At 57.0% G+C, this 27,571-nt stretch overlaps 2 protein-coding genes across 2 annotated transcripts; one reads left to right on the forward strand and one right to left on the reverse strand.

The window, feature by feature from the left end:
• The first annotated feature begins 6,741 nt into the window (after window positions 1-6,741).
• On the forward strand, window positions 6,742-10,359 carry LOC136170337 (uncharacterized). The gene is made up of 3 exons (XM_065938490.1): window positions 6,742-6,822; window positions 7,848-8,387; window positions 9,934-10,359. The coding sequence occupies exons 2-3, from the start codon at window positions 7,857-7,859 to the stop codon at window positions 10,357-10,359; spliced, it is 957 nt and encodes a 318-aa protein (XP_065794562.1). The 5' UTR covers window positions 6,742-6,822; window positions 7,848-7,856.
• An 83-nt stretch (window positions 10,360-10,442) lies between these two features.
• IMPDH1 (inosine monophosphate dehydrogenase 1) lies at window positions 10,443-27,078 on the reverse strand. Its single transcript, XM_065938701.1, has 15 exons — window positions 26,842-27,078; window positions 22,582-22,680; window positions 20,392-20,440; window positions 17,792-17,893; window positions 17,578-17,652; window positions 17,092-17,298; window positions 16,854-16,941; window positions 15,859-16,058; window positions 15,148-15,238; window positions 14,800-14,895; window positions 13,612-13,755; window positions 13,370-13,514; window positions 12,676-12,819; window positions 12,457-12,540; window positions 10,443-11,189 (listed from the first exon to the last, which is right to left on the reverse strand). Exons 1-15 carry the CDS (start codon window positions 27,009-27,011, stop codon window positions 11,168-11,170), a joined length of 1,716 nt encoding a protein of 571 aa, XP_065794773.1. The 5' UTR covers window positions 27,012-27,078; the 3' UTR covers window positions 10,443-11,167.
• Between the last annotated feature and the right edge of the window lie 493 nt (window positions 27,079-27,571).

Raw genomic sequence — 27,571 nt, forward strand, 5'->3', positions numbered from 1 at the left:
CCACATCAAGGATTTCAAGGCGGGCCATTATTGTGGATTATCCGGGTGGAGTGATGATTACAAGAGTCCTCCAGGGAGGCTTCCCTGGTGGCTCAGATGGTAAAGCATCTGCCTGCAATGTGGAGGACCTGGATTCAATCCCTGGGTTGGGAAGATCCCCTGGAGAAGGAAATGGCAACCTACCCCAGTATTCTTGCCTGGAAAATTCCATGGACAGAGGAGCTGGTGGGCTACACAGTCCATGGGGTTGCAAAGAGTCAGACATGACTGAGCGACTTCACTTTTCACTTTCCAGGGAGGCAGGAGTGTCAGTCGGAGCAGATGTGACCATGCGAGCAGAGGTCAGAAAGGCAGGGCGGTTTGAAGATGATGCACTGCTGGTTTTAAAGATGCAGGAAGGGGCCCAGAGCTAAAGAATTCAGGTGGTCTCTAGAAGCCAGAAAAAGCAAGGGGATTTTCTCTCTTCTAGGGCTTCCAGAAGGAACAGGACTTCTGAGGCCTGGGACTTCCCTGTTGGTTCAGTTGTTAGGACTCCCTGCTTCCAATGCAGGGGATGCAGGTTTGGATCCCTGGTCAGGGAACTAGGATCTCACATGTCATGCAGCATAGCCAAGAAGAAAAAAAGAAAAACCAGAAGGAACACACCCGGGAGGACCCATTTTCAACTTCAGACTTCCAGAACTATAAGACAAAGCATTTGTGTTGTTTTATTAGAAGCTAAGTTCGTGGTAATTTGTTACAGCAGCCACAGTAAACTAATAACACCAGACCTTGCCGGGAAGGCCATATCTGGTTGTGATGCAGGAGGGAGGTTGCAGGGGGCATTTTGCAGCCCACAGGGCGAGGAGTGACACTCTGATGGGAGGGAAGAGGGGCCATGCACCGAGTGCTCAGCCCGTGACCTCACCCTTGGCCAGCCAAGCTGCCCTGGCATCCGGACGCCTGTCAGCCCGGGGTTACATGCCTCACTGGGCCAGAAAGGGATCCCTGTGTAGCCAGGCCCCAGGCAAGGGTGGGGGTGTGGCAGAGAAGGCTGGTGCCAGGGGAGGGAGCCCCATCAACCCCCCGGGGCTGCAGAGGCCACACGAGTAAAGGGGTGGGGGGGAGGCCGGCAGGGGTTGACGAGGTGCCCGGTCACCCAGGGCCCCCTGCCTGCTCAATCCCACACTGCTTCTCTCCTGTGGGGCAAAAAACTCTCCCTTCCTTTCCTCTTTTTCATTCTCCACCACTGGGATCCCCTGGGAAAGTGGGAGGAGGAGGGACTTGGGGGCTAGAGAGCAAGTGATGGTGTCACAATCTCAGTTCCGTGGTTGAGTAGCTGGGTGACCTTGGGCAAATCACTTTGCCTCTCTGGGCCTGTTGTCTCCTCTGGAATCGAGGACAGAGTCTCCACTTCATGGGGCTATTAAATGACATAACACATGCCTATACAGTGCCCAGCATACGGCAAACCGTCCAAGGGCATCATATGTTATCGTATGTATACACACCACTGCCCACAGATAGAAGAGCAAGTTTATCTGCCCAGCCAGGTGCCAAGTTCCGCCAGGGGAATACAGAGTTCTGTCCATCTTTGTATCTCAGCATTCTTCTACTTACCAGTGTGTATTAGGTGATGCATATGTGTTGTACTCAATCATTCACTCATGCAGAGAGTATGTTTGTGATTGTTATGAAAACAATACAGGAAGAAGAGGGAATGCCAGCAGGGGGGTAGGGCGGTGGCTTGCTGCTCCGTACAGGGTGTCAGAGAGAAGGCTGTCTCACAAGACGCAGCTGGAGTAGAGACTCAAGGGACGTGAAGAAGTGGGCCCTGTGGGTTTCTGGGGAAGTGGAGGGCTCTGGCTTGGTGGAAGCACTGGAGGATAGCAAGGCTTGTGCGGTGGGATCAGAGCAGGTGAGGGCAGAGGGATAGAAAACAAGGTCTGGCATCGTGGGGCCGGATCACACAGGGCCTTGTAAAGGCCACAGTAGACCGAGCTTAGCTCACTGAGCCTGAGGGGGCCTTCTTGGTGAAGCCTTGCTGCTTGGGAGAGGCCCCCAAGGGCCCTGGGAGGCAGTGCTCCGCCTCCCATCGGGCTTCTAGGAGGGGATCATAGGGGCACCCCTAGAGCCAGGCCCCCACCTGGGGAGAGGCGAAGGCCCCAGTGGGCACCCTACCCTCACTGTGATTCCTCACACTCAGCACTGACCGGTGGGCTGGGAGACCCGGGATGTTTTTAAACCTAAGCTCCATCCACGTCACTCACAAGTTTCTGTCTACATTTCTAGCTTTTTTTTTTTTTTTAATAAAATTTTAAAAAACAGAAGTTTTCATAGCACAGAAGTATGCCGGGGGTTGGCACACTTGTCTGGGCCCACCTGCCCCGCCCTGGCCCACTGGCCCCGTTCCCTGGGCAGATTCACACGCAGGAACCTTTTCACTAACAGACCAGGTCACACACACAGTGGCACTGTAACAGACTGCCACACACACACTCTCACTCACCTGTGGGTTTTGGGTTCCGTTCACTTGGGGTTTTTAACTTTATAGGGTCAGTTCTGCTTTGCCACTCCTTTTCTATAGAGTTCCTTCTGAGGGATTTCACCTCCTGCTTCAGTCCCGAGGCCTCCTGAACCTGACATTGTGATACACCCCAAGTCATCTATGTTTCTTATGTTATTATTGATAATAATTATAATATTATCATGTAATAAATGTATAAGAAATGAAATTTAAAAAAGACTGGGCTTTACTTTGCCATCAAGGGTGACTGGCCTCTGGAAGGCTTTGACCAGAGGCATGAGTTGCTCTGGTTTATGTTTTAAAAGAAACACCTGGGACTTCCCTGTTAGTCCAGTGGCTAACACTCCGCACTCCCAATGCAGGGGGCCCGGGTTCCATCCCTGGTCAGGGAATTAGATCCCACACGCCACAACTAAGAGTTTGCATGCTACAACTAACGATCCTGCATGCTGAAACTAAGACCTGGTCCAGCCGAATAAATAAATAAAAGCTTTTTTAAAAAATAAAAGAATCACCTGGCAGCTGTGTTGGGAAGATTCTGTAGGGAGACAACACCAGGGGCTGGGAGAGCGGGAGCTCACTGCAGGAACCCAGGAAAGAGATGGTAATGGCCTGGGCCAGCGTTGCTATGGGAGAGACTGGAGGAAGTGGTCAGACTGAAGATATATTATGAATACAGTGAAGACAGGATTTGCTGATGGATTAAACATGGGGTGTAGGAATTGAGGGTTGCTCCAACAGTTTGGGTGGGGGTTGTTATTGTTTGTTTATCTGAGCAACTAAAAAATGGACTTGCTATTTTTTGAGATGGGGTAAGTTTAAGGAGAGTAATGCTCAAAATTCGCCAAGCCAGGCTTCAGCAATACATGAACCATGAACTTCCAGATGTTCAAGCTGGTTTTAGAAAAGGCAGAGGAAGCAGAGATCAAATTGCCAATATCTGCTGGATCATCGAAAAAGCAAGAGAGTTCCAGAAAAACATCTATTTCTGCTTTATTGACCACTCCAAAGCCTTCGACTGTGTGGATCACAATAAACTGTGGAAAATTCTGAAAGTGATGGGAATACCAGACCACCCGACCTGCCTCTTGAGAAACCTGTATGCAGGTCAGGAAGCAACAGTGAGAACTGGACATAGAACAACAGACTGGTTCCAAATAGGAAAAGGAGTACATCAAGGTTGTATATTGTCACCCTGCTTATTTAACTTATATGCAGAGTACATCATGAGAAACGCTGGGCTGGAAGAAGCACAAGCTGGAATCAAGATTGGCGGGAGAAATATCAATAACCTCAGATATGCAGATGACACCACCCTTATGGCAGAAAGTGAAGAAGAACTGAAGAGACTCTTAATGAAAGTGAAAGAGGAGAGTGAAAAATTAGGCTTAAAGCTTAACATTCAGAAAACCAAGATCATGGCATCTGGTCCCATTACCTCATGGGAAATAGATGGGGACACAGTGGAAACAGTGTCAGACTTTATTTTTGGGGGCTCCAAAATCACTGCAGATGGTGACTGCAGCCATGAAATTAAAAGATGCTTACTCCTTGGAAGGAAAGTTATGACCAACCTAGACAGTATATTAAAAAGCAGAGACATTACTTTGCCAACAAAGGTCCATCTAGTCAAGGCTATGGTTTTTCCAGTGGTCATGTATGGATGTGAGAGTTGTACTGTGAAGAAAGTTGAACGCCGAAAAATTGATACTTTTAAACTGTGGTGTTGGAGAAGACTCTTGAGAGTCCCTTGGACTGCAAGGAGATCCAACCAGTCCATCCTAAAGGAGATTAGTCCTGGGTGTTCACCGGAAGGACTGATGGTGAAGCTGAAACTCCAGTACTTTGGCCACGTCATGCGAAGAGTTGACTCATTGGAAAAGACCCTGATGCTGGGAGGGATTGAGGGCAGGAGGAGAAGGGGACAACAGAGGATGAGGTGGCTGGATGGCATCACCGACTCGATGGGCATGAGCTTGAGTAAACTCTGGGAGCTGGTGATAGGCAGAGAGGCCTGGCGTGTGCAATTCATGGGGTCGCAAAGAGTCGGACACGACTGAGCGACTGAACTGAACTGAAGTTTAAGGAGAACCAGGTCTGGGAGGATGGTGAGGGAGTGTGGTGATTATGTGTTAACCTGACTGGGCCATGTGGTCCCCAGATATTTGGTCACACATTCTGGGTGTTTGTGCAGGTATTTCTGGATGGGATTAACACCTGAATCTGCTAGGCTGGGTAAAGTGGATTGCCCTTCCCAGTGTGAGTGGGCTCCATCTAATCTGCTCAAGGTCTGAAAAGAACAATAGCAACAAAAGGCTAAGAGAGCATTTGCTCTCTCTGCCTAAGTCCTTGAGCTCAGACATAGAACTCTTCCTGCTTTTGGAACTGGACTCAGGCTGGATGGCTCTCCCGGTTCTCAGGCATAAATACTGTGTACATGTGTCCTATTGGTTCTGTTTCCTTGGACACCTAACAGAGTCAGAAGTAGGGTGCTGCTTCTGTTCAGCATGAGATCCTACTCAGTATCCTGACGGAGATGGGGAGCAGGCAGAGATATGAGATCACAAGGCAGTGAGAGCCAAATCGATCACTGAATGGAATCCTCTCAATCTCTGTCCTCCCCCTACCAATATTTATTTATTTGGCTGCACTGGGTCTTAGTTGTGGCATGTGGGCTCTAGTTCCCTGACCATGGGTTGAACCTGCAATGGGAGCTTGGAGTCTTAGTCACTGGACCACCAGGGAAGTCCCCCAGTCTCTGTCCTTTGACCCAGCAGAAGTTGTTTTTCTCCTCTGCACAGCTGCTGAAGCATCCTTTCCTGATTCTTCTCCCCTGAAGAGTCCTGGGCTCCAGCTTTGTGTCCAGTTAGAGAGATCACCTGTCTTTGGTTTCCCTAGAGGGTTCACATAACCCCCAAGAAACCCTAAATCCCCTCCCCTCCAACTGTGCGGTCCTCTGACAGAGGGGAGCCCCCTACAAGATGAGGGAGCCCTGAATAGAGAGGGATCCCACCCACGCCAGGCAAGAACAGCTGGGCTGGAAGGGGTGGGCTTCTCTTCACTGCTCTCTCCTGGCCTCCCAACAGGTCTGGGCCCCAGAAGCACCCCACACACCAGCTTCTCTTGTGGGGTTGGACCCTTTACATGGGACCAGGAGGTGCAATGGAAGGGAAGTGTCATCCAGGCAGGCCCAGCTTCCTAACTGGGCACACCTCTCATCACTGGTGACCTGGGCAAGACACTTTGTCTCTCTGAGCCTCATTCTCCCCATCCTCAACACAGTGTGAGTGCCTTACAGTATAGCTGACAGTAGGATGCACCTGCTGCAGTGACCTATCCTTAGCAATAAGTGACAACAGAGTGTGTCTTTCAGAGTCCTCTCCCATCCTCAGCCAGCCTCTCTCCTTTCTGAGATTAGATTATTTTACCCCCAGCCTGTCCTTCAGAAACCAAATTTTTACTACGGACACGGGCAACCAGGGGACGGTTGCCAAGGGCAGGGCTTTCAGAAAGGCTGCCCATCGCCCAGGAAACTGCCCCACTCTGGTTCCCTGGGGTCCCACAGGTCGATGGATTCTGGTGCCACCTGCTGGATACTGTGCCACACTGCTCCTAAAGCACCCACACGCGGAAGTCCCCGCATCCCTCGGCAGAGAACACCCTCTGCCCCGCCCCTCTTCTCGCCCCAACATCTCCGTGAAAGGTCCTTCCTACTTCTTGTTCCTAGGTTTTTCAAGGGACCAGAAGAACGGAAAGGAGCTGGAAGCACTCTGAACCACGGGGAGTGGTGAGAGCAGCAGTGTCCTTCCCGGAGAACGACGAGGACCGAGGAGCAGGACTCCCGGCGGTGCGGGGTCCGAAGGAAACCCCTCCCTTTAATTGACTTCCTGAAGCCTTGACTCCGCAGTGCAGACACACATTTCGCTTCTCATTCGTTCACTTCCCACCGAGAGCAGCGGCGGGGTGGGGAGGAAGAGGTTAACACGGGGTGGGAGAATGACGTGCGAGGTCACAGCCAGGTCCTTTTGCAACGTCCCCTCCTGGCTCCCTCCTCCTTATCAGCCGCTCAGCCCCTGAAGCTCTAGTGCAGACTCCCCTTTTCTTCCCTGGGGAGAACCTGCCTACCTACTTGCTGGCATGTCAGACCAACCCCACCCCCCACCCCCCCACCGTGGAGCCTCCGATCACCCTGCTTCAGAGGGAATCCTCGGTGCAGGGCAGAAGAGCAGAGAAGCAGAAATCCCTCTTCCGTGAGAGACCAGGTCTCCTGAGTTGGATTCCTGTACGGGACAGCCCCTGTGACCGGCCATCCCGAGGTCAGCCTGCCCTGAAAGGTGAAGGGTGAGGTGGAGCCGCTGCTGAGTGGAGGGGGTGGGGGGTGATCTAAAGACAGGAAGCTGTTGGGGTGCCTGTGGATGGCTCCTCTTTCCCTGGTTAGGATGACAAGCAGAGAAATTGAGGCGGAGGCACTTCCAGAAGGAAAGACTGATCGCTACCTACCTGGCCCAGGGGAATACTGCACCTTGCAACCCACATGCCTCCTCCCAGGTTTTTATCTGGGCTGGGGATATTGCTGACTTGTGAGCCAGACACCCTGGCTCCCAGCCCAGAAGCTCTTGTTGCCAGCGGGCTTAAGGGTGGTGGGGTGGAGCAGGAGGTTGGGGACAAAGGTCTCCCAGGTCCCGATCCCTCCCATCTTCCCTCTGGAGCTGAGTGACAGGAAAGGGATAGAATGACAGAGGTGAGTCCGAATCCTCTAGGTGAGGGACGCTGCCCTGAGGATAGTAGGTATGGGGAGTGGAGTGGGGGAGCTGGGGCCCGGGAGAGGCTACGGGGTAGGGGGGCCTGCATGCTTTGACTCTGGTACTACCCTCTGACTCCAGAATCCCCTCAGCTGACAGCAGAAGGGCTGCTGGGAGTGCACTGGGGTGGACAGACTTGGCCCCTCAACCTCCAAATGGTGTGTGTGTAAAGCAGAGAGGCAATCAGAGAGGCTGGGGTGGGGATCCAAAGCTCTTCTGAAGAGTCAAGGGAGATGCTGCCTTGCCCCCAACCCCCATGGCTGGCCCCTCCTCTCCAGACCCAACTCCTGGGAGTGACCAGAGTTGGCGGGCAGGGGTGGGGCAGAGATTGAGACAGAGATTGAGGGCAGCTGGGGTATTGACCCCTCCTCTCCAGGCTGACTACCCAGCTCCTGGATGGGTATTAGAACCGCAGAAGCTTAAATTAGGGCCCTCCGAGAGCTAATCCCAGCCGCAGCCATCTGAGAGTGGATGTGTGGGGGGGAAACGCGGGGGCAAGTGCAGGCCCATCTACCACTCCTCCTCCCTCTGTCCTCCAGGGTGCGGCCATGGCCCCGCTGCTCCCTGCCGATGTGACGGTGACCCGGCTCTCCCGCTCCATCCACCTGTACTCCAGGCCAGGCCCCGCGGGGTCCCTGGGGCCCCGCCCACTGCTCCTGTTCCTGCCGTGGCTGGGGGCGGGGCCAGCTGCCCAGGGCAAGTACCTGCAGCTGTACCTGGCCTGTGGCTTCGACGTGCTGGCCGTGGAGAGCTCGCTGAGCCACTTTCTGTGCCCGCGCCGGGGCCTGGGGTGGGCTGCCCACGTGCTGGCGCTGCTGCGGGGGTCTGGGGCCCTGGCCAGCCGCCCACTGGTGGTGCATGCGCTCTCCCTGGGTGGCTACACCTTTGCACAGATGCTCTTGCTCATGGGCCAGGACCTGGGGCACCATGGCAGCGTGGCCCAGCGCCTGAGGGGCCATATTTTCGACAGCCTGGTGGTGGGCAGCCTGGACCGCATGGCACTGGGTGAGTGTGCTGGGCCAAGGGTGAGGAGGCACCTGGGCCACACAAGCCAGGAAGGACTCCAGGTGGATGGGCAGGTCTGCAGGGCAATGGGCCTGTGATCTAAGTGTCCCAGAGGTGCCTTGGGTCTCTGAACGTCCCCACCTGATGTGATCTTCCTACCTGGAGCGTCGGTCATCTTGTCCCACCTGGGCCTTCCCCACTGTGGCTGAAAATACAACCCAGAGTGAGCGTGCTGCCTGGGTCCAGCCTGGCACGCCTTTATCTCCAGCCTCTACTAGGGCTAATTTACTGAGCTCCTGTAACTTTCCATACATACTCACATAATCCCCACATTGGGACCATGAGATAGGTGGTCTCTTTCAAAAAGATTGCCTTTTGAAATTCTTGGGAACAAGCTTTGGAAAGTCTCAGCAATCATGTACGGTTGACCCATGAACAACAGGGGTCTTAACTGCTATTCGGGTCCATTATATGGGGATTTTTTTTTTTCAGTAAATACGTATTATAGCACTACGATCTGAGGTTGGTTGAATTCTCAGATGTGGAATTGCAGATACGGAGGCCCAACTATAAAGTTACCTCTGATTTTCAACCACGTGGAGGGTCAGCACCCCTAAACTCTGCAGTATTCAAGAGCCAACTGTGACTGGGTGCACAGGTTTCCTCTAAAACAGTGATTGTGAAACTGGTGAGTATCAGAATCACCTAGTGTTGAATTCTACTTCCTTGAGCCTGGGCCTCTGAGCTCTAGATCTAGGTGGTTTCTGATCCACGCCACTGTTTCAGGACCACTGTGCTCTAACTTTCTCTAGAAGGACCAAAGTAACTAACATACCTCAAGTAACAACGACTCACAAAAGAGTTGGCCACAATTTAGTAAAGAATCTGCCTATAATGTGGAATACTTGGGTCTGATCCCTAGGTTGGCAAGATCCCCTGGAATAAGGGATTGGCTACGCACTCCAGTATTCTTGCCTGGCAAGACCAACTGTGAAACACAGCCCTGTTCTGGTCCATCCCCTCTTATCTTTTACCATCCCTGGGTATCTGGATTTCCTTCTCCCACCCAGTCAGGTCACCTCAGACTCCAAGGTGCTCAGCAAGGGCACAGAGTCCAGGGCATAAGGCCTCAGGGGACTCTCAAATGCAGTCACTTTGCAACAACTCCAGGAGCAGTTGTTGAACCAATTCTGAACCCACCCAACAATCCTACCACCTAGATCTTTACTTCTAGTCCCTGCAGATGTCACAAAGCTGGAAAATACCAAAGAGAAAGGCTGGCTCCTGACCTCATGGCTCTTTTGGGAATGGCCTGGGAGAGGGCAGGGACCAGCAGGCCAAGTGTGGGCTAAGGCCACCCCGCCCTGGCAGTCATGGGGCTGTTTCCAGCTCTCCACTACTCACAACTAGGGCCTTCTGCCCTCTGCTCCTTCTTGCCACTAGAGCATTCCCAGGCCACCTTCCTTGCATCTGCCCAGAATGGTGTCTGTACCAGGCGGGACAGCTGGGTGCCCACTGACCAACTACAACAAAGGCAGAGAAGGCAATGTTTCTGTCCCAGGACCCCAAGCTCTAGGGATCCTCAGCAGTCCGTGTGTCAGTGCTGTCCCCCACTCCCAGGAGGCGGGGCCAGAGCTGCATACGACAACAGGCGCTGACCCCCTCCTCCTGGAACCCACAGGTGTGTCTCAGCTGATGAAGCCGCAGGCCCTGGGCCCAGTGGTCAGGGCCATAGCCATGTTCTACTTCCACCTGTGTCCCAGCTGCACCATTCGGCATTACGAGGCTGCAGTGGCTGCATTCTGGCAGCCACCGGTCAGGCCTCCGACGCTTGTCTTCTACAGCCTGGACGATCCCCTCTGCGACAGTGCACACCTGCAGGAGCTGCTGGCCGCCTGGCAGCGGCTGGGCATGCGGGTGTGGGTGCAGGCCTGGGAGACCTCGCGCCATGCGGCCCACCTGCGCCAGCACCCCCTGGAGTACAGCAGCACCCTCGTCACCTTCCTGGAGAGGCTCGGCCTGGCGGCCCCCGCGGCCCGGCTCTGACAGCGCTCTGGGCTCCAGCTCCCCGCTGGGATGGGGGCCAGCAGTCCAGCGGACAGGGGACAGAGACAGGAGGGCAGAGGCGCTGAAACCTCTTGATTTATTCAGATTATTTTAACATACAATGACGCGACTGTGGCCCCCAAAGTGTGCAAAGTTAAAGCCTTCGACTGCAGCTGAGAGGAGAGGTCAGGGATGGTACACCTGGGGATGGGGGCCAGTCGGGAATGGTGGGCAGCCTCCTCCCCAGAGCCAGGGACGGGCGGCCTGAGGGGCAGGGCTGGGGAGTCCCGGCCAGGGGAAGGGGGCAAAGACCTCCCTCCGGCCTGGGTCAGGAGCCCGCTAGCGTCCCACGGCTGAGGGCGCAACAGCCTGGGAAGGGGCCGGAGGCAGGCCAGGAGAGCACCATTTCTGCGGTGGGGGGGTGCCCTACGGGAGAAGCCAGGAGGGGCCACTGGTCCCAGGGGCGGGAGCCGGGCCGGAGCAGGCTGCAGCGAGAAAGACCTGAGGCAGGCGCAGGGCCTGAGAGTCCAGGCTGGCTGGGCTCAGGGGGGCTGAAGGACGGGGGCCCTGGGAGGACTCCCAGGGCAGGCCAGCCCGGGAGCAGTCCTGACTCTGCGGAGTGGAGGGGCGGGGGGAGGCCCAGGGAAGGGCCGTGGACACCAGGGCCCACCCCCGCCCCTCTCCCTGGAAAAGGAGCCGGGGAACCAGTAGTGCAAGTCTGTGGACTGCTCAGTTACGGAGGGAGGCTGCGCCGGAAGCGGGGCCCTGGGGCACGCCCCCTCCGCTGCCTCGGCCGCCGGCGCCGTCCTCAGTACAGCCGCTTCTCGTAACTGCGGGCACAAAGGCAGAGCGAAACCCCAGAGTGGGCGAGCGGGAAGCGCGCCCCGCCTTCCCAGAGCCCCTTGCCCAGGCTGGCCCTGGGCTGCCAGGTGGCCCCCAGGCTCTCAGGGGAGGCAGTGAGCTGCTGCTGAAGCCCCTGCCCCTCAGCCACGGTGGAGGGGATGGGAGTGGGGGTGTGGGAAGGGACGGGAAGCAAGCCCAGTGCCTCTGTTCATCCACTTCAGGCCAAGGCTCCGGGAAGAGCCAAGCCAGGCCCAGAGACAGCCATACTCCTCGGGCCGCACCTGGTGGAGGGTCTGTCCTCAGGGCCGGGGTGGAGGCGGCTCAGGACAGCGCGGCCCATCCCCACACGGTGAGGTCAGGCCAGGCCGGGCTCTGCCGCTCACGTCTCCACCCACCCCTGCAGCCATAGTGGCCTGAGCCCCCTGTGGTCACTGGGTCTGGTCCCAGACAGGCCAGCCTCAGGCCTGTGGTCAGGGACGCCTCTCTGCACCCCAGGAGGGGACGTTTCCCCTGCAGGGAAGGCCAAGGCCAGCTGCCCCCACCACGATGTTAGTCCTAGGGTCCAAGTCCCATGATGACACCCCAGCTCCGCCCCCAGCCCAACGCCCCCCACCCCAGCCCAGGCCCCACCCAGACTGCCCCCTGCTCTACTCTACGCTTGGCCCCAGGCAGCGCGGTTACTTACACGGCAGAAAGGTATAGCTACGGGAGGATGGGGCAGAAAGAGACACAGGTTAGATGCCCGCCTCTGCCTGGGGGGACAGGCCCTCTTGATCAGGGCAGGGCTGCATGCCTGCAACTACTGCTGCCAACTAGCACTACCCCCGCCCACGGTCGCCCCAGCGCCGGCCCTGGCATTGGTCTCTCTGCCCTTCTCCCTACCAAGGGCTCGTGCCCCCAGCCTCCACCTGCCTGCTGGGTGCCACCACCAGCGAGAGCCCAGCACCGCCAGCCCTGCGACCAGCCACCAAGCTTCTGAGCAAGCAAGGGCTGGGAAGCCAGGAGGGGCAAGTGGTCACATCTCCCGTGCCCAGCTCGGGGTGGGGGGGTGAGACACCCGAGGGGAGGGGAGGGCCTGCCTGCATGAGGGGCTAAAGGGCGGGGTTCCAGGGTGGGCCAGGCACCAAAGGAGAGGGTGCTGGGGTCACCCTGCTGCAGCCTCCGTCCCTGAAACCTCGGCTCAGCCGCTGAACCACGGCCCCGCCTGCCCGACCCAGGGCCAGCCAGCCAGGGCCAGGAGGCCTCCGCACTTACGAGTGCAGGCCGTGGACACCACCCTCAATCTGGGCCGACATGGTCCGCTTCTCAAACTTGAGCTCTCCTGAGTACATCATGGACCTGCCAGCAGGGAGACGGTGCCGGTCAGGGGCAGCAAGCAGGGAGGAGAGACCGAGACAGAGAAAGGAAGCGAGGGAGGGGGCCAGGAGCCTCCCACTAGCCTCCCACCTGTGGCCCTCGAGTTGCTGCACTCACCGCAGGACAGACAGGCTCCGGGCCCCGATGTCCTGGCAGCCGTGCTGGATGCCCGCTATGAGGTAGGGCACGAACTTCTGAATGGAGCCTTTGTCCTGGATGGAGCCCGAGACGCCCTGCGCGATCTTCACCTTGTCTCCCTCGCTGCATGGAGGGCGGGGAGACTGAGCCCTACTGCCCAGGGCTCGGGGGACCCCACTCCACCTCTGGAGGGTACTGGCAGAGCGGCCACTAGCCAGCAGGCATGCTCAGTCCTTCAGTTGTGTCCGACTCTGTTCGACCCCATGGACTGTAGCCCTCCAGGCTCCTCTGTGCATGGGATTCTCCAGGCAAGAATGCTGGAGTGGGTTGCCGTGGCCTCCAGGGGATCTCCCCAACGCAGGGATCGAACCTGTGTTGCTTATGTCTCCTGCCTTGGCAGGCGTGTTCTTTACCACCAGCGCCCCCTGGGAAGCCCCAGAACGACCTCTAAAGCTGCTACTCTCTGTGCTATAGCATAAACTAGCGTGCGTTCCTAGTCAGGCAGCCCCGGCACTGTCTTGGGCCTGTGACTCGTTGCCCTGTGCCTTGGTTTCCAGAGCTGTAATATGGAGACTGGGAGCCACTGTGGGAAGTCAGAGGGTACGTGCGGACCTGAAGGACTGGAGGCTGATGTGCTGGCCCAAGGCCGGGGAGGGGTGGGGCGGGCAGGCACCTGAAGTAGCGTTTCTGGCTGCTGCTGCTCTTCTCCATGGCGTCCAGCGAGCCCATGCCGCGGTACTTCTTGAGTCTCACACCATCCGAGAAGAAGTATTCGCCGGGGGCCTCCGTGGTGGCCGCGAGCAGGGAGCCCATCATCACTGCGGCGGTGGGGGGGGGGGTCAGTGTCTCTAGCCCCTGGGCCCTCCGACCACCCCTTGCTGGCCTGCCCCATCGCCAGCGGACCCGCCCCCTCACCTGTGGAGGCTCCGAGGGCCAGCGCCTTGACCACGTGCCCCACGGTCTGGATGCCGCCGTCGGCTATGACTGGGACCCCGAAGCGCCGGGCGTACTCAGCCACCTTGTACACGGCAGTGCCCTGGGGCCGACCACAGGCCATCACTGGGGACGGTACACGAGACAGGTGTCAACAGCAACAGGGGCCAATTACAGGCCCCTCACTCCTGCTGCCCAACCTCCTCTTGGGAAAAAGGACTGCTCTGGATATTCACGTGGCTAATAAAAATAACAATAGCACTAGGGTAAATGTTATTCCAGGAACCTGGACCTCCTCACCTACAAGAGCCCAATGTGGACGCCAGCAGCTGCATCAGTACTGACCTCAGCCTCGCCTCTCTCCACGCACTAGCTTCCCCTTCACCATTACTAGGGTTAGGTACTCACAGCCTCCTTTGGGATATTGGTTTGCATTTCTTTAAGCTTCATTGTCCAAGGCTCTTAAGTATTCGATTTCTAAGTGAGAATTCTAAGAAATGGGCCTGTATCTAGGGAATGGATGCAAGGCTAGATAAAGGAGGAAAGAAGTCTCCTCTGCCTGTACCTCTGTTTTGTTCTTTTCACATCCCCAAGATTTAGAACAATGCCTGACACACAGCAGGTGCTCAATTAACATATCTTAATTTATAGAAAAAGCCTACATCTCACCTCAGGGGTCAGCTAATACAGAGGTGGAATGGAGTGGGTTGCCTTGTCCACCTCCAGGGGAATCTTCCCAAACTGGACTGGGATGGAACCCTGGTCTCCTACATTGCAGGTGGATTCTTAACTGTCTGAGCCACTAGGGAAGCCCAGGGAGTTAAAAGCAGAGGCTTAAAGACCAAACAGGTTGAGCAGCATTTAGGAGACATAACCCTCACTAGAGGGACCAAATATCCTAGTCCTGGGTCTGCCAACTGGGCTTCCTAGACCAGAATCTGAGAAGCAGACTGATACACACCAAAAACTCATGGTTACCTCCTCGGATACCTGTCTCCCCGCAAGTCAGTGGGCTAAACAGTCTGAGCCTGGGTCACTCCTGAACCCCAGGAAGGGGCCTGACTGAGCGAGCGCTCTGCACGCACTCGTGGCGGGAGAGTGAGGCCCCAGGGCCTGTTAACAGCTGGGGGCATTGGAAGTGCAGCCACTCACGCTCCTCCTGACACTCACCTTCCTGGGTGATGCAGATGGAGCCACAGCCCATGCCCACACGCAGCCCGTCTACACCAGCGTCAATCAGGTTCTTGGCCTGAGCTGCTGTCACCACTGGGGAGAGCGGCAGTCGGAGGGCAAGAAGAGTGTCAGGATGCGCTGCCCCCGCCCCGCCCAAGGGCGTCCTGGGACCCCAGTCCATACCCACCCCCCACGCCCCCCACCTACTGTGACCAAAGCCCATCCCGGCAGCCCCCCGCCTCCCATGCCAGGAGCGATGCCACCACCAGGGGATGCCAAATGACACGGAGAGGTTACACGGGGAGGGGGCGAGGGCCAGGATGTGAGCAGGGACCCCGCACTCACCATTCCCCCCAATCACCTGGAGGTGGGGGTACTTCTGCTTAATGTAGTGTACCATGGCGATCTGATACACAGAGTTCCCTTGGGATGAGTCCTGTGGGAAGGGGACCAGGAAAGCTGAGGGCTGGAGGCTGAGGACCCTCACTGAGGGAGGGGGGTTTCAGGGGTTCTGAGTGGACAAACCGATGCAAGCTCTATGAGAATGCGCCTCTTTTTCTGGGCAGTGAGTAGACAATTCTCAGCAGATTCTCAAAAGGGCCTACCTCCCCTGCAAAGGGTATGTACCACTCATGGATAGTTGCAGGGCAGACAAAGCCCCTTCATACCCACGATATGGACGGGCAAAGAGATGGGACCTGGGGTCATATGCTGTTCCCACCAACTCACTAACTAAATTACTTAACCTCTTGAACCTCAGTTCCCCCCCCTGACAAATGGGCTTGGTGACCATACATCAATGAGGACTGACTGAGTTCACCCACATACAGTTCTTAGTGCAGCGGCTGGTGAGCCCTCGCACTCAACGAGCACGATAGACATCAGGGTCAAGTTATGTAAGTGCAGCGTGCCCCCAGGGGGTCCTCACTTTGTTCTAAGCTGTCAGAGTCCCAGTGACCCTCCCAGTTCTGACTCTGGGCTTAATTAGAGGTGAAGCTGGCTCTTCATAAGTGCAGAGTCTACTGAACCACCCCTTCTCCAGGGCAGTGCCCCTACCAGCACTATGACATCGGCGCCCGCCTGGGTGAGCAGGTCCAGGCGGTATTTGTCATCCTCACGGGTGCCCACAGCCGCCCCGCACAGCAGCTGCTTGTGGGAATCCTTGGAGGCCAGGGGGTAGTCCCGGTTCTTCTTCAGGTCAGTGCGAGCAATGATGGCTACTAACTCGTCTCGATCATTGACAATGGGCAGCTTCCCTGACAAGGAACGCAGGTGTGAGATGAAGGAGCAGGCTTCTGGAGGTCGGGCAGGATGGGTAGTGAGGATGAAAAGGGACCAGGCCAGACATGACCCTGCAGTACCCAAAGCCACCGCTAGGTGGCAGCAACCACCCAGGAAGTGTTCCTAGGGACCTGGCCCTCTGCCCAGCGAACAGGAAGCAAAGAAACCCGGTTCCTGGAGCTCTTCCTGCCCTGTGGCGAGGCCGGGCTCCGTGGGCAGCCCCTGCGCACTGGCAGCCCTTCACCTGCTGGGCCACAGGCCACAGTGGTCGAAACCTCCTAGCCAGGGCACAAACGTGAGGCTCTCCTGCAGGGAGGAACACGTGTCCTGCCCACTGCCACCCCTGAAGACGATCCAGCCTGGGCCATGGGGGCATTTCCCAGTGGCTCCCATAGGGACCTAATGAATACTATGTCAACTGCCCCACTGTCAAATGAATTTAACTGTAGGATTTCTCAGAGCCCTTGATAAAGTAATCCTTATGCAAGATGGGGACACAGAAGCATTTTCGACTTTCTAGGACCACACTGCCCTTTCTTCATAATGAGTGTTTCACAGAACTAGTTGTTCTGAGAAACATACTATGAAGACGCCAAATAAGGGATGGGATTTTCTAAACTAGGAAAGAGACCTCGGGAATCATGCTCCAGTCTGAGGTTATTCAGACCTTCCCCAAGGCCCAGCCTGGTTGCAGGGACAACCTGCAAAGCTGTGAAGCAACAGGGGGCTCTGGTGGGAAGGGGGTGCATTTTCCAACTGCTCCCTGGTACCTTTTTTGCTGCGCTGCAGGATCTCATTTGCCTCTTTCAATGTCACACCCGCCGGAGCCACCACCAGCTCATTCCGCGGGGTCATCACCTGTGGGGCCAGGAACATTTGCCTGCAGGTTGGCAGGTGAGAGAGAAGGGAGCCAGGCCTCCCTCTGGTCCCTGGTCACAGGCACCAGCCTGAGGCCCCGGACCTGGGGTCCTCTCTGTCCCAGCCACGCCCTCCCCACCCCAGAGGTACCTCACTGAGAAGGGTGGTGTGGTCCTTCTCGGCGAGGAAGTCGATGTCTCGGGAGGTGACGATGCCCACCAGCTTGCTGCCCATGGTGCCCGTCTCAGTGATGGGGATGCCTGAGAAGCCATGCCGGATCTTGGCCTCCAGCACATCGCCCACAGTGTGCGAGGGGCTTAGCACCACTGGGTCCGTGATGAAGCCCTGTTCAAATTTCTGAGGGGAGAGACAGGGGAAGGAAAAGGCTGGAAGAAAGCTGGAGATGGTGTACAGTCTGGCCACAGGGGACAGAATGTATTGGGGCAAGAAGCCAGTGGGGAAATGAGAATTGAGCCCTATGCCCTCACTGGAAGGCCAGACAAGACCCCACAGGAGTCAGCCAGGGAGCACATGGGCCCACAGAGCTGGCACTGGGGGTTTGGGGAGGGGTGAGGGTCCGAGAGGCAGGGGACCACCAGAAGGCATCTTCTTCCTGGGAACGGGCCTGGTACTTGCCTTGACCTTCCGCACCTCATTGGCCTGGAACTCTGGAGTGCAGTTGTGGTGAATGAAACCGATACCGCCCATCAGCTGGGGTAGAAGGGAAGTACAGTTAGAGTCAGGGGCCAGTCGTTCTCACTCTGCCAACCCCACCTCTGATTGCAGTTCCTCCTGACGTCCGGCCCCCCCTGCTAAGTCCTCTCGGCCCCCACCCACGTGCCCAACTCACAGCCATTGCAATGGCCATGTCAGCCTCTGTCACAGTGTCCATGGGGGATGAGATGAGTGGCGTCTTCAACGTGATCTTCCGAGTCAGGGCTGAAGTCAGGTCCTGAGGATGGAGACACGGTCTACATGAAAAGTTTTATCATTCATTCAACAAACACTTACTGAGCTCCTGCATGTACCTGGCACGGGAGAGGCCCTGGGGATACAGTAGTGAGCAAAGCGAATGAGGTCTCTGCTACCTCCTCTGGAGCTTACATTCTACTTGGAAAGAAAAATGACACACACGAAACATATCCAAGATGATTCCAGTTGGGATGAAGGCTCCAAAGAAAAGCAAGAGGCAAAGTGACCACCAGAGGAAGAATGTGGTGGTGGGAAAAACCTCTTTCTTGAGGGGGTGACAAAGGGAAAGTAGTCAAGTAAAAGTCCAGGAGTCTGTTTTTCCAGGCTGAGGGAACTGTGTGTGAACCCCTGTCTCTGATTCCAGTTCTCCTGCAGTGCATTTAAGGAAGAAAAAGCTAGCAGAGTAGAGAAAAGGGAGAGAGATGGGCAGAGAAGTGGGGGGGCAAGGATGTGTAGCCTTGAAAGCCTCGAAGAGGAGCTTGGATTTGACTTTGCGATGAGAAGCCACTGGAGGACCACAAGCAGAAGAAAGACATGATCTGATTCATGTTTTAAAGAGGTCGCTCAAGCTGCAATGTGAAGACAGGATTCTGGGTGATAAGGTCTAGACAGAGACACCTCTAGGGAGGCTGCTGACGGGTTCAGGTGGGAGATTCTGGGGCCTGGTGAGAGGGAGGCATGGGAAGGAGTCTATTAGGCAGCCCACCCGGGGGAGAAGGTGACTACCTGTCCACAGCTCAAAGGAGAGGTCAAGATGGCAAGAGTATTCAGGAAGCATCTGCCTGTGAGCAGTAGATCAGGCTGGATCACAGACTCCTCCGAGATTCAGGTTAACAGCTATGGATCCTAGCCCCCTAAACCCCCAGACACAGACTTTGCTATATAACTTTCTGGAGACTCAAAGACCCCTACAGTCTATTCTCAGGGCCGGGCCAATAACCTCGGCCCCGCAGTCTAGAAAACTCCCCCTTCTCCTCGCTTATCCTAGCGCAGAAGAGCCACAGCCTCCTGACATAGACCAAAGGAAGGAGACCCTTGATGGCCAGTGGGCTTCTTCCATCCCTCTCTTCCTTGCACTCTGCCCAGGATCTGGGCCAAAGTCAACTGTTAGTCGCTCAGCTGTGTCCAAATCTTTGCAACCCCATGGACTGTGGCCAACCAGGACCCTCTGTCCATAGAGATTATCTAAGTAAGAGCACTGGAGGGGGTTGCCATTCCCTTCTCCAGGGGATCTTCCCAACTCAGGGATTGGACCTACGACTTCTGCATTGCAGGCATTCTTTACCATCTCAGCCACCAGGGAAGCACCAGCACAAGGCCAGGCCGCTCACTTTCACTTTGTGAAACTGAACAGCCAAACCAAGCAGGCTTCCAGGTTGCTATCACAAAGGGAATATCCAGAATAGTCCTAATGTCCCCTTAACAATCTGTCTGGGTCAGCAATGACTACACAAGCTGGATATGAGCTTCCCCAACATATAAAAGATCTGGGCACACTCAGGCCCTCTGGTGTTCCATAAGAATCAAACCTGAATAAATATTGATGGTAACAGCAACAGAAAAACTTTTTTTAAAATGTGTACTAATTCATCATAGGATAACTTTTCCATGAAATGACTAACACCCATTAGCATTTAGCTTCTTGGCTCCTATAATGTTGTTGCATGTTTTTTTAATTTTATTATTTAAAAAAACTTTTTTTGGCTGTGCTGGGTCTTCCTTGCTACACATGGGCTTTCTCTAGTTGTGGTGAGCAGGGGCTACTCTGCGTTGTGGTGTGAGGGCTTCTCATTTTGGTGGCTTTTCCTGTTGCGGAGCACAGGCTTTAGGTGCACAGCCTCAGTAGTTGTGGCTCGCTGGTTCAGTAGTCGTGGTGCATGGGCTTAGCTGCTCTGAGGCGTATGGAATCTTCCCGGACCAGTAATCGAACCTGTGTCTCCTGCATTCGCATGCAGATTCTCATCCACTGTGCCACCAGGGAAATTTGGGTTGTCGTATGTTAATAGTATAAAGGATATTGGTCATTCACTCAGTTTATTCCTGAGCCCCGCTGGTTAGGAAAAGCACTGTTTCCTTGTATTAGACCACAATCTAACTTCTTCAGATCCTCTCGCCAGTTCTTCTAAGTCATGGACCCACAAACAAGTCTGTCCACCTCTTCCAAAGTCTCCATAATTTTACTGGCTTCTAGGATATCTTTGCTTAGCACTTCAGAGAAAATTCAGTAAGTAATAAAGCAGCCACACCTACATCTACCCCCACATCCTCCCTGGTTCTAAACTTTACTGCAGGCCCCAGACCAGACCCACCTTTCAGGATCCCACTGAATCCCTGCCTCTAACCCATCAGGCATAACCCACTGCCCACAGCACAAATGGCTACATCCACCACCTCTCCCAGAAAAATCTCTCTCCCACACCCCTGAGCCAGAGATCAGCGTCCTACACCATACACACAGCCCCTCTGCCCTTCACTCACCACTTCATCAGCTGTGAAGTCTATGAATCCTGGGAGAATCAGGAAGTCGCTGTGAAGAAAGGAAGTGAGCGTTACTGGGTGAAGAGGGGTCCCTGAAAGGGGCAGGGCCTGCCACGCCAGGGGAAGCAGTGTGTGGGTGGGGAGAGGAGCAGAGTATCTGAACCCTGTGACCTGTTCAGGACTCAACCACCCTCCTGCCCCCTGCTAGTATCTCGTCAGCCTCAGCCCAGGGAGCTAGAGCCAAATGTGGCACAAACTCTGCGGTCCCGGGTCGCCACCAGGGCAGCTGGCCCCAAACACCCATTGCCTTTAGGGCTCAGAGTTCATCAAGGGACCCAGACATTCCCATAAGGCTGCACACAGCGGATATGGGGCCTGCCCTTGAAAACTCCTCAGTCTTGGAGATGGGGAGATGATAAATAAACACAGAATGCACCTGAGAACAGCGTAGGAGCGCCGCCCAGCATGAACACCACACAGCACAGGGCAAGCTGCTCAGCCCAGTGCCGGGGCTGCTGAGTCACACAGGGCTCAGAACGGCATCAAGGGACCCCAGGGGGCTGAGCACGGGTGCATGCCAATAGAGCAGGCATCCCTACCGCTCTGCCCAGTTGGACTGGAGCAACCAATGGACACAGCCTGGGATGGGAAACGAGAGGAAGGGGACACAACACAGGAGGCCCAGCCAAAGCCTGGCAGTGGCCAACACCAACGTGGGCCATGGTCCCAGCAATCCCCAGAAGAGGGCTACAGGCCTGCCCGGATGCCGCAAAGCACAGGGTCACAGCCCAGGAGCCCTGCCGGGCCTGCAGTCTCAGGGCCTTAACAGACACGCCCAAAAGTAAACGTCTCGGGGTATTCAGGAACACTCCCAACTGGACTAAGCAAAGCAGCAGGCACCCCAGGGCAGGAAGGAAAAACTACAGGGTGGAAGGGATGGGTGGGGTCTTTAATTTGCCCCAGGATGTAGAACGACTCCCTGGGAAGTGTTCCTGCGAGACACCATGGAAAAATATATATACTCTATCCCCACTTCATCAAAGCCCACCAAAGAAATAATCTTAACTGCCCATGTCCCCTGGCAGCCCTACTGTACAGTGAAGAGGCCTCTGTGGCTCACTTAGAGGCAGAAGAAATGCTGGAGTCTGGGCCTCTTGGCATTTTCTAGGTATCACACGTATCCCTTGCCTGGCCCACATCTCAGCTACGCAGACAAGCAAGAGGAGACACTCCTTAGGAGTGACTGGGTATCCTGGTGTCCAGGGAAACGGCCTGCCAGGCAGGAGTGCTTACAGGCGAAGGCAGGAGCTAGCAGGGGACAAGGCAAGGATGCTCTTGGCTCAGAGCATCCCTGCTCCACCCTAGTCCCAGGCCCTGATGCTCTTTTCTGGCATGGACACAGCCCTGCAGCCAAGAGAAGAGCTAGCGCCAGGCCTGCAGCCAGCAGGACAACTGGCCCAGGGCCCATGGAAAAACACACTAAGCCAGAGGCAAATGGTCTTGTCGTCTTCAAAAATCCTGGGTGGGGAGGGCTTGGGTGGGTGATCGTCAAAGAATACTCCGGCCAAGTGGGGAACACCAGTACTAACTAACTTGGACGCAGGCAGGGGCACACGTGGAAAGAGGGCCGGACTGGAGGGTGGAAAAAAAGTGCCATCCCAACTGCCCAGCTGGGCATCTCCTGGGGGCAACACCCAAGCAGCTGCCTGAGCACCCCTCCCCCGCCCCCACCCCCACCCCCGCACCGACTCCTGCCCTCGTGGTGACGCTGAGAGTGAGAGAGTGTCCTGGACCAAGGTCTGGGAAAAGTCTCCAGAACTCTCACATCTCGTGTTCCCACACGCCCCCAATGCCCCCTTCATGCGGCCAAGATGCCCCGAGGGAAGAGGAAGGGGGCAGGCCGGACCCGGATCTAGGCAGAAACGGGGCATGACACCGAGGGCCGCGATGTCGCTGTGCCACGTCCGTCCGTCTGCTCTCGGCGCGGGCCGCGTTCCTTCCCTGGCCCGGCCCTGCCCGCACCCGCCCACCCCTCCCCGTTCGCTCCCGCCGCTGCCCAAGTGGCTCGAATCGGGCCGGGGACGCGGGCGTCACCCAGGAGCGAGCGGCGCACGTGCAGGGCCGGGGCCTGGGAGGATCGCGGCGCGTTGGTGCGCGCGCCCAGGTGGGGCTGAGGCCCCCAGCGCTTACTTGTAGGTGAGGCCGTCGGCGTTGGCGAACAGCTGCTGCGCAGTGAGCCCGTCCTCGGGCACGTAACCGGTGCCGCCGCTGATCAGGTAGTCCGCCATGCTGCCAGGAGACACCGCGACCCGACATAAACACCCGCGCGGGCCGCCCCGCCGCCGCTGCTGCTGCTGCCGCCGAGGCTGCTGCTGCTGCTGCTGCTGCTGACGCCGCACCACGGCCACGCTGCCGCCGCGGGCTGGGCGGGCCGGGGGCGGGGGCTGCGGCAGCCGCGGGGCGGGCCCGGGGAGCCGCCCTCCCCCGCACCTCCGCTCCTCCCGCCCCTCCCTCAGGAGCCCGCCGCCTCCGCCCCCAGCAGCACAAAGAGCCCCGCGGAGCCCAGCCCAGCCGCCGCCGCCGCCGCCGCGCGCACGCCCAGGGCCGCCCGCAGTGGCACAGCGGCCGCTGGGGACCGGGGCGGCGGAGGGCGTGTGTGTTCACCGGCGGAGGGGGCGGAGCCAGGTCGGGACACGCCCCCTCCGCCAATCCAAGTCCCGCCTCTTGGGTTCCCCGCAGCGCCTCCGGCAGGGCCAGCAAACCCGGCCACCCAGGCCACCGACCCCGCGGGCATGAGTCTCCCTGGGGCCCTGCTGCCTAGTCCCGGGGTAACCTCTCACATGGTTTGTCTTCCCCAAGACTAAGGCTCAGACTCGAATCAGGGTCCAGAGCCCTGAGGAACTGGTTTGGGCCGACAGCTGCCCAACACACTGGAGTCTGAAGTTGTTATACCCTCTCTGCAGTGCACCCCCACCTGCTCCCCACAACTGGGCATCATTCCTAGGGGTCAGGCATCTGAACAATAACAATTCCTGACCTTTGGGTGGCTTTGGAGCCCTCTGCCGTCTACAAGGCATTTTTCATAAATGATCACATTTACTCTACAATCTACTAATTGCCAATTATTAGGTGTCCTCCCCCCACCCCTGCTTTACAGATGCAAAACCTACAGTTCAGGAGGGGCTGGGGACAGGTACTACCCCTGGTTCCTGATCTAATGCTTCAGTCTGACATCCTGTATTATCCCCAGCTCAGAAAGTAGTGTGGATACCAGGGAGGTTTAGCCCCAGAGAGCAAAGTTTGCTTTTATTCGGAGGGTAGCATGGTGGGAAGCTGGTGGGGTGGGGGGAACCACAGGCCTGGCTTAGGCAAGTAAGTATACATACAAATTAGGACAGAGGCTAGGGAAGTCTTGAGAATTTCCCCAAGCAGACATTTGGTGGCCCTGGATGCCCAGCAAGACCCAGATTTCTACATGAAAGTAGTAACATTAGGTAGCAGGTTGATTCCCATGGGAGGAGGTGGGGGTGTCTGGGGCCAGCCTTTCCCCTTCATGTGACCAGAACTGCTAATGCTACTCCCTGACCAGAAGTCAGAAAGCAGGTGCCAGCCCCTTCCCTGCCCCAGGCCCAAATGCCACCTTCTCCTCCCTCTATCCTCCTCTAGTCCCTACAGCTCACTGTTGGTGAAATGAGGGAAAAGTGGGCCAGGGACCCTGTCCTTCCCCTGGCAGGGCGGCTGTCTGTGGTCCTCCCCGTCCCTAGCCCTGGGGGCTGGGTTTGTTTACCTCTCACCAGTGTGGTGGCAGCTGGGCCCAAGGGAGACTCCCTGAGATGCCCAGCCTCCCTCAGTGACTTCCCGCGACCCTGCCAGGAAAACAGAGACTGTTCCATCTGTGTGAGAGGGGAGGGGAGGCTTCCCACAGAGCTAGAGCGATGAGGCCCTTGAGGCTAGAGTGCTGCCGAGGACTCACAGATGTCCACTGTGCCCTCTTTCTTACTGAGGGGCACCAGAAAAGCCACAGACTCCCAAGCTTTCCTCTCAAACTGGGGAGTCTGAAGGAGGCTCCTGATGGGGGCCCCTGGAAGCCCTCTGGTGTTGAGAAGGAGGGCCTACTGGGGTTCTCTGCTGAGTGCAGGCTGGGGCCAGCTTGCCAGGAATGCCTTGGGTGTACCTGATCCCTCAGCACTCACAGACTCATGCGGAGGGTCTGAGCCATATGGGGAAGGGGGTTATTCTGAGGGCACCAGCATGAGGCCCTCCTAGTAGCCGCCTAGAGGCAAAGCAGTGAGCCTGGCTAGAGGAAGCAACTGGCCATTCAGCGCTGTCCTGGGCACCTTTCTAGCCACAGAATGATGAAGCTAGAGGGCATGGCAGGAACAGCACACAGGCTGCCCCTGTGGTCTGCTCTGCGTCACTGTCTCCTGAAACGTGGGTCATGGATGGCTAGGGTTCCCCCAGGGCTGGGGCCCAGGACAGCAGCTGGGGTCTGCCAGCTCAGGTGACCTCAGTATGACATTTGCCCTGGCCTCAAACTCGGAACCAGGAGAGGAGGGATGCCACCAGGCTGAGTTGTGGGGAGAGTCCTCCTCCCAGCATGACAGACCTCACAGCCCCACTCCCTTTCTGCTGCCCCCCACCCCCCTTCCCTCCTCCTGCTTTGACCTGTGTCCGGGCATCTCATTACTCTAAGCTGCTGGGCTCAGCCCTGGGTTAGGCTGTCCTTTTCCAGAGACTAGTTAATCCACCTCCCACCCCCACCCTCAGCTTTCCTCCTCCCTCTTCCTGATCTTCCCCAGCTGCTTCCTCCCTGGGGAGGAGACACCAGGCAACCAGTGGTGTCCCCAGCTCAAGGAAGGGCCAGTGGTCCCCTGAGGTTCCACACCTATCAGCTGGGAGCAGGAGAGCAGGCCAAGCCCCATCAAGCCCCTCCCTCTGACACAGGGGGAATGGTGCCCAACCAGGCATCCATATCCAGGCAGGTCTCTTTCTAGTCTGGGGCTATTTTGAAGGGACAAAATTTCAAAACACTTCCAAGGGGAGAGTTGTGGGAGCTGCGGGGAGGAGCATTAACACTGACATTGTTGAGCTGGTTTAGAGGACCTAGCTTGCCCAGGTTCAAGCCAGGGCACAATAACTCTGGCCTCAAACCTAGACTTCTGATGGAACCCTGTCCTCTTCCCACAGTTTCTAAACTACAGCCAGCAGATGGAGGTCTAACCAGCAGGTTTTGAATCTCATACACCACCTGGGTGGGTCTCAGGTTTGACACCGGCTATTCAGAATCTGGTGGGGGTGGCGATAGCACAGGTGCAGAAGCACAGTCTGCAGAATGGATGCTCCCGCATGACCCTGGTCTGAGTTCCAAAATGACACTCTTGCAACACCTGCCCCCAACCGAGGCACTGCCTCCCTCTAGCCCCTGTGGGCCCCTCTCCTCCTTTGTCTCTCTCTGTCGCCCTAGACCCTGAGCCCCAGTAGCTGGGTTTCTAGGATGGCAGGAAGGATACAGGTGCTCGAAACTGAGTCAATTCTAGAGAGCCAGCCTTCTGGGGCAGGAGGGGCCAGGTTTCACCCAGCAGCCCCTTAAGCCGTTAAAAGTTCTTACATAATAGCGGCCAGCCCCTTGGCAGAGCTAATTCCCCCAGACCACCAACCCCCTCCCCCCCAAAAAAAAACCCCAGCTTCCAGGTCACCTCCCCAAGCTGCTGAGCACCAACAGATGGGACACAGAAAGAAGTCCAAATCCTCTGGACCGGAAGGACAGTGGGTTGCATTTCAAGCTGTGGTACAATCCTGAGATTAGCCACTGTCTCCTTTTCAGTCAGTCCCCTGGGGCCCAGATCAACACCTCCACTCTTCCTCCAATGACCCTTACAGACCCCAGCAGGGTAAGGGCAGGGCCGGGTTTGGATCTTAAAGAGACCCTGGGGTGAGCTGCACCGGCAGTCTCATCAGACCTCAGTGAATGGGGGAACAGGGGCTGGGGTCCTCATCAGGATCTGAGAGGGTCATCCATCTGAACATCCATCCTGACAGTAAGACTCTGAAGATAGTTCTAGGAGGAGACAGCTAAGGAGGAGTAAGCAAAGTTGGAGATGGACTCCAACAGGTTCGGTTTGAACCCCCCCGAGTTGGAGCCACTTGGACCAGGTGTCATCGGGTGTGTAGTTGAGGTCAGACCCCGGGCTAAGATTTTAGGGATCGTTTTTTTCCGACCTGCTCCCGGGTGCAACTCAGCACTGAGCCCTTGCCATAGTGCCCGCCTGCATCCCCCAACCAAAGCCGGGTGCGTGGTGTCTGAGCCCAGTTTCAGGAAGTTAGCGGTTGAGGCGGTAAGAGGGCTTGAGTGGTGGGACCTGTTCTTTCCCTCCCCAGCAGCGCTGCCCGGTTCCCAGGGCCACCGCGCCCGCCCCGGATGCGCCCCGCGCGCTCAGCCCTGGGCGTCACCTCTCGGGCTCGTAGCCGGCCTGCAGCAGGCGGGCGCTGTACCGCTGCGCCGCCGTCTCGTGTCCCGGGTGCTGCCGGGCTCCGGGCTCCGGAACATCAGCGGTTCCGCCTCCCTGCAGAGGCAGCGGGAGCGGCGCCGACCCCGCTGGCGGAGCCCGCGGCTCCTCCATGCGGAGGCCGCGGCTCGGGGCGGGCGGGAGCCTCTTCGCCTGGAGGCTCCCGGGCCACCGCTCGGGTGTGAGTGCAGCCGAGTCGGGTCCGGGGAAGGGGCGGGGCCGCCGAGGCGGAGCCTGCGCGTCGGGGGCGGGGTTCCAGTGCTGCCGGCGGGTCTGCTCCGGGGAGGGAGTCCGCTGTGCTGGCAAAACTCTCCCACCGGGCCATCTACCGAAATTAAGCCTGTCTCTCCCATCCCCTGATCCGCCACAGGATGCTGGGAGATGGAAACTGAACTGCAGAGGACCTCCACCCCTTCCCCGCTGCCCGGACCTTCCAGTTTTTCCTGGCCCCTTCTAAGGGAAAATCAAAAGAAAAGAGCGCAACCGGGGTTTTCTTCGCGTCTTATGTGGATTCCTCTCCTTGCGAACCGAAGCTCGGTCCTTTGAAGCGCCTCCTACGGGCCAGCCGCAGACCTACCTTGCTAGGGCAAGACATGTGCTTAGTCGCTCAGTCATGTCCGGCTCTTTGCGACCCCGTGGACCCCGCAAGGCTCCTCTGTCCATGGGGATTCTCC

The sequence above is a fragment of the Muntiacus reevesi genome, chromosome 6 (genome assembly GCF_963930625.1).
Source record: "Muntiacus reevesi chromosome 6, mMunRee1.1, whole genome shotgun sequence".
NCBI classification, from domain to species: Eukaryota; Metazoa; Chordata; class Mammalia; order Artiodactyla; family Cervidae; genus Muntiacus; species Muntiacus reevesi.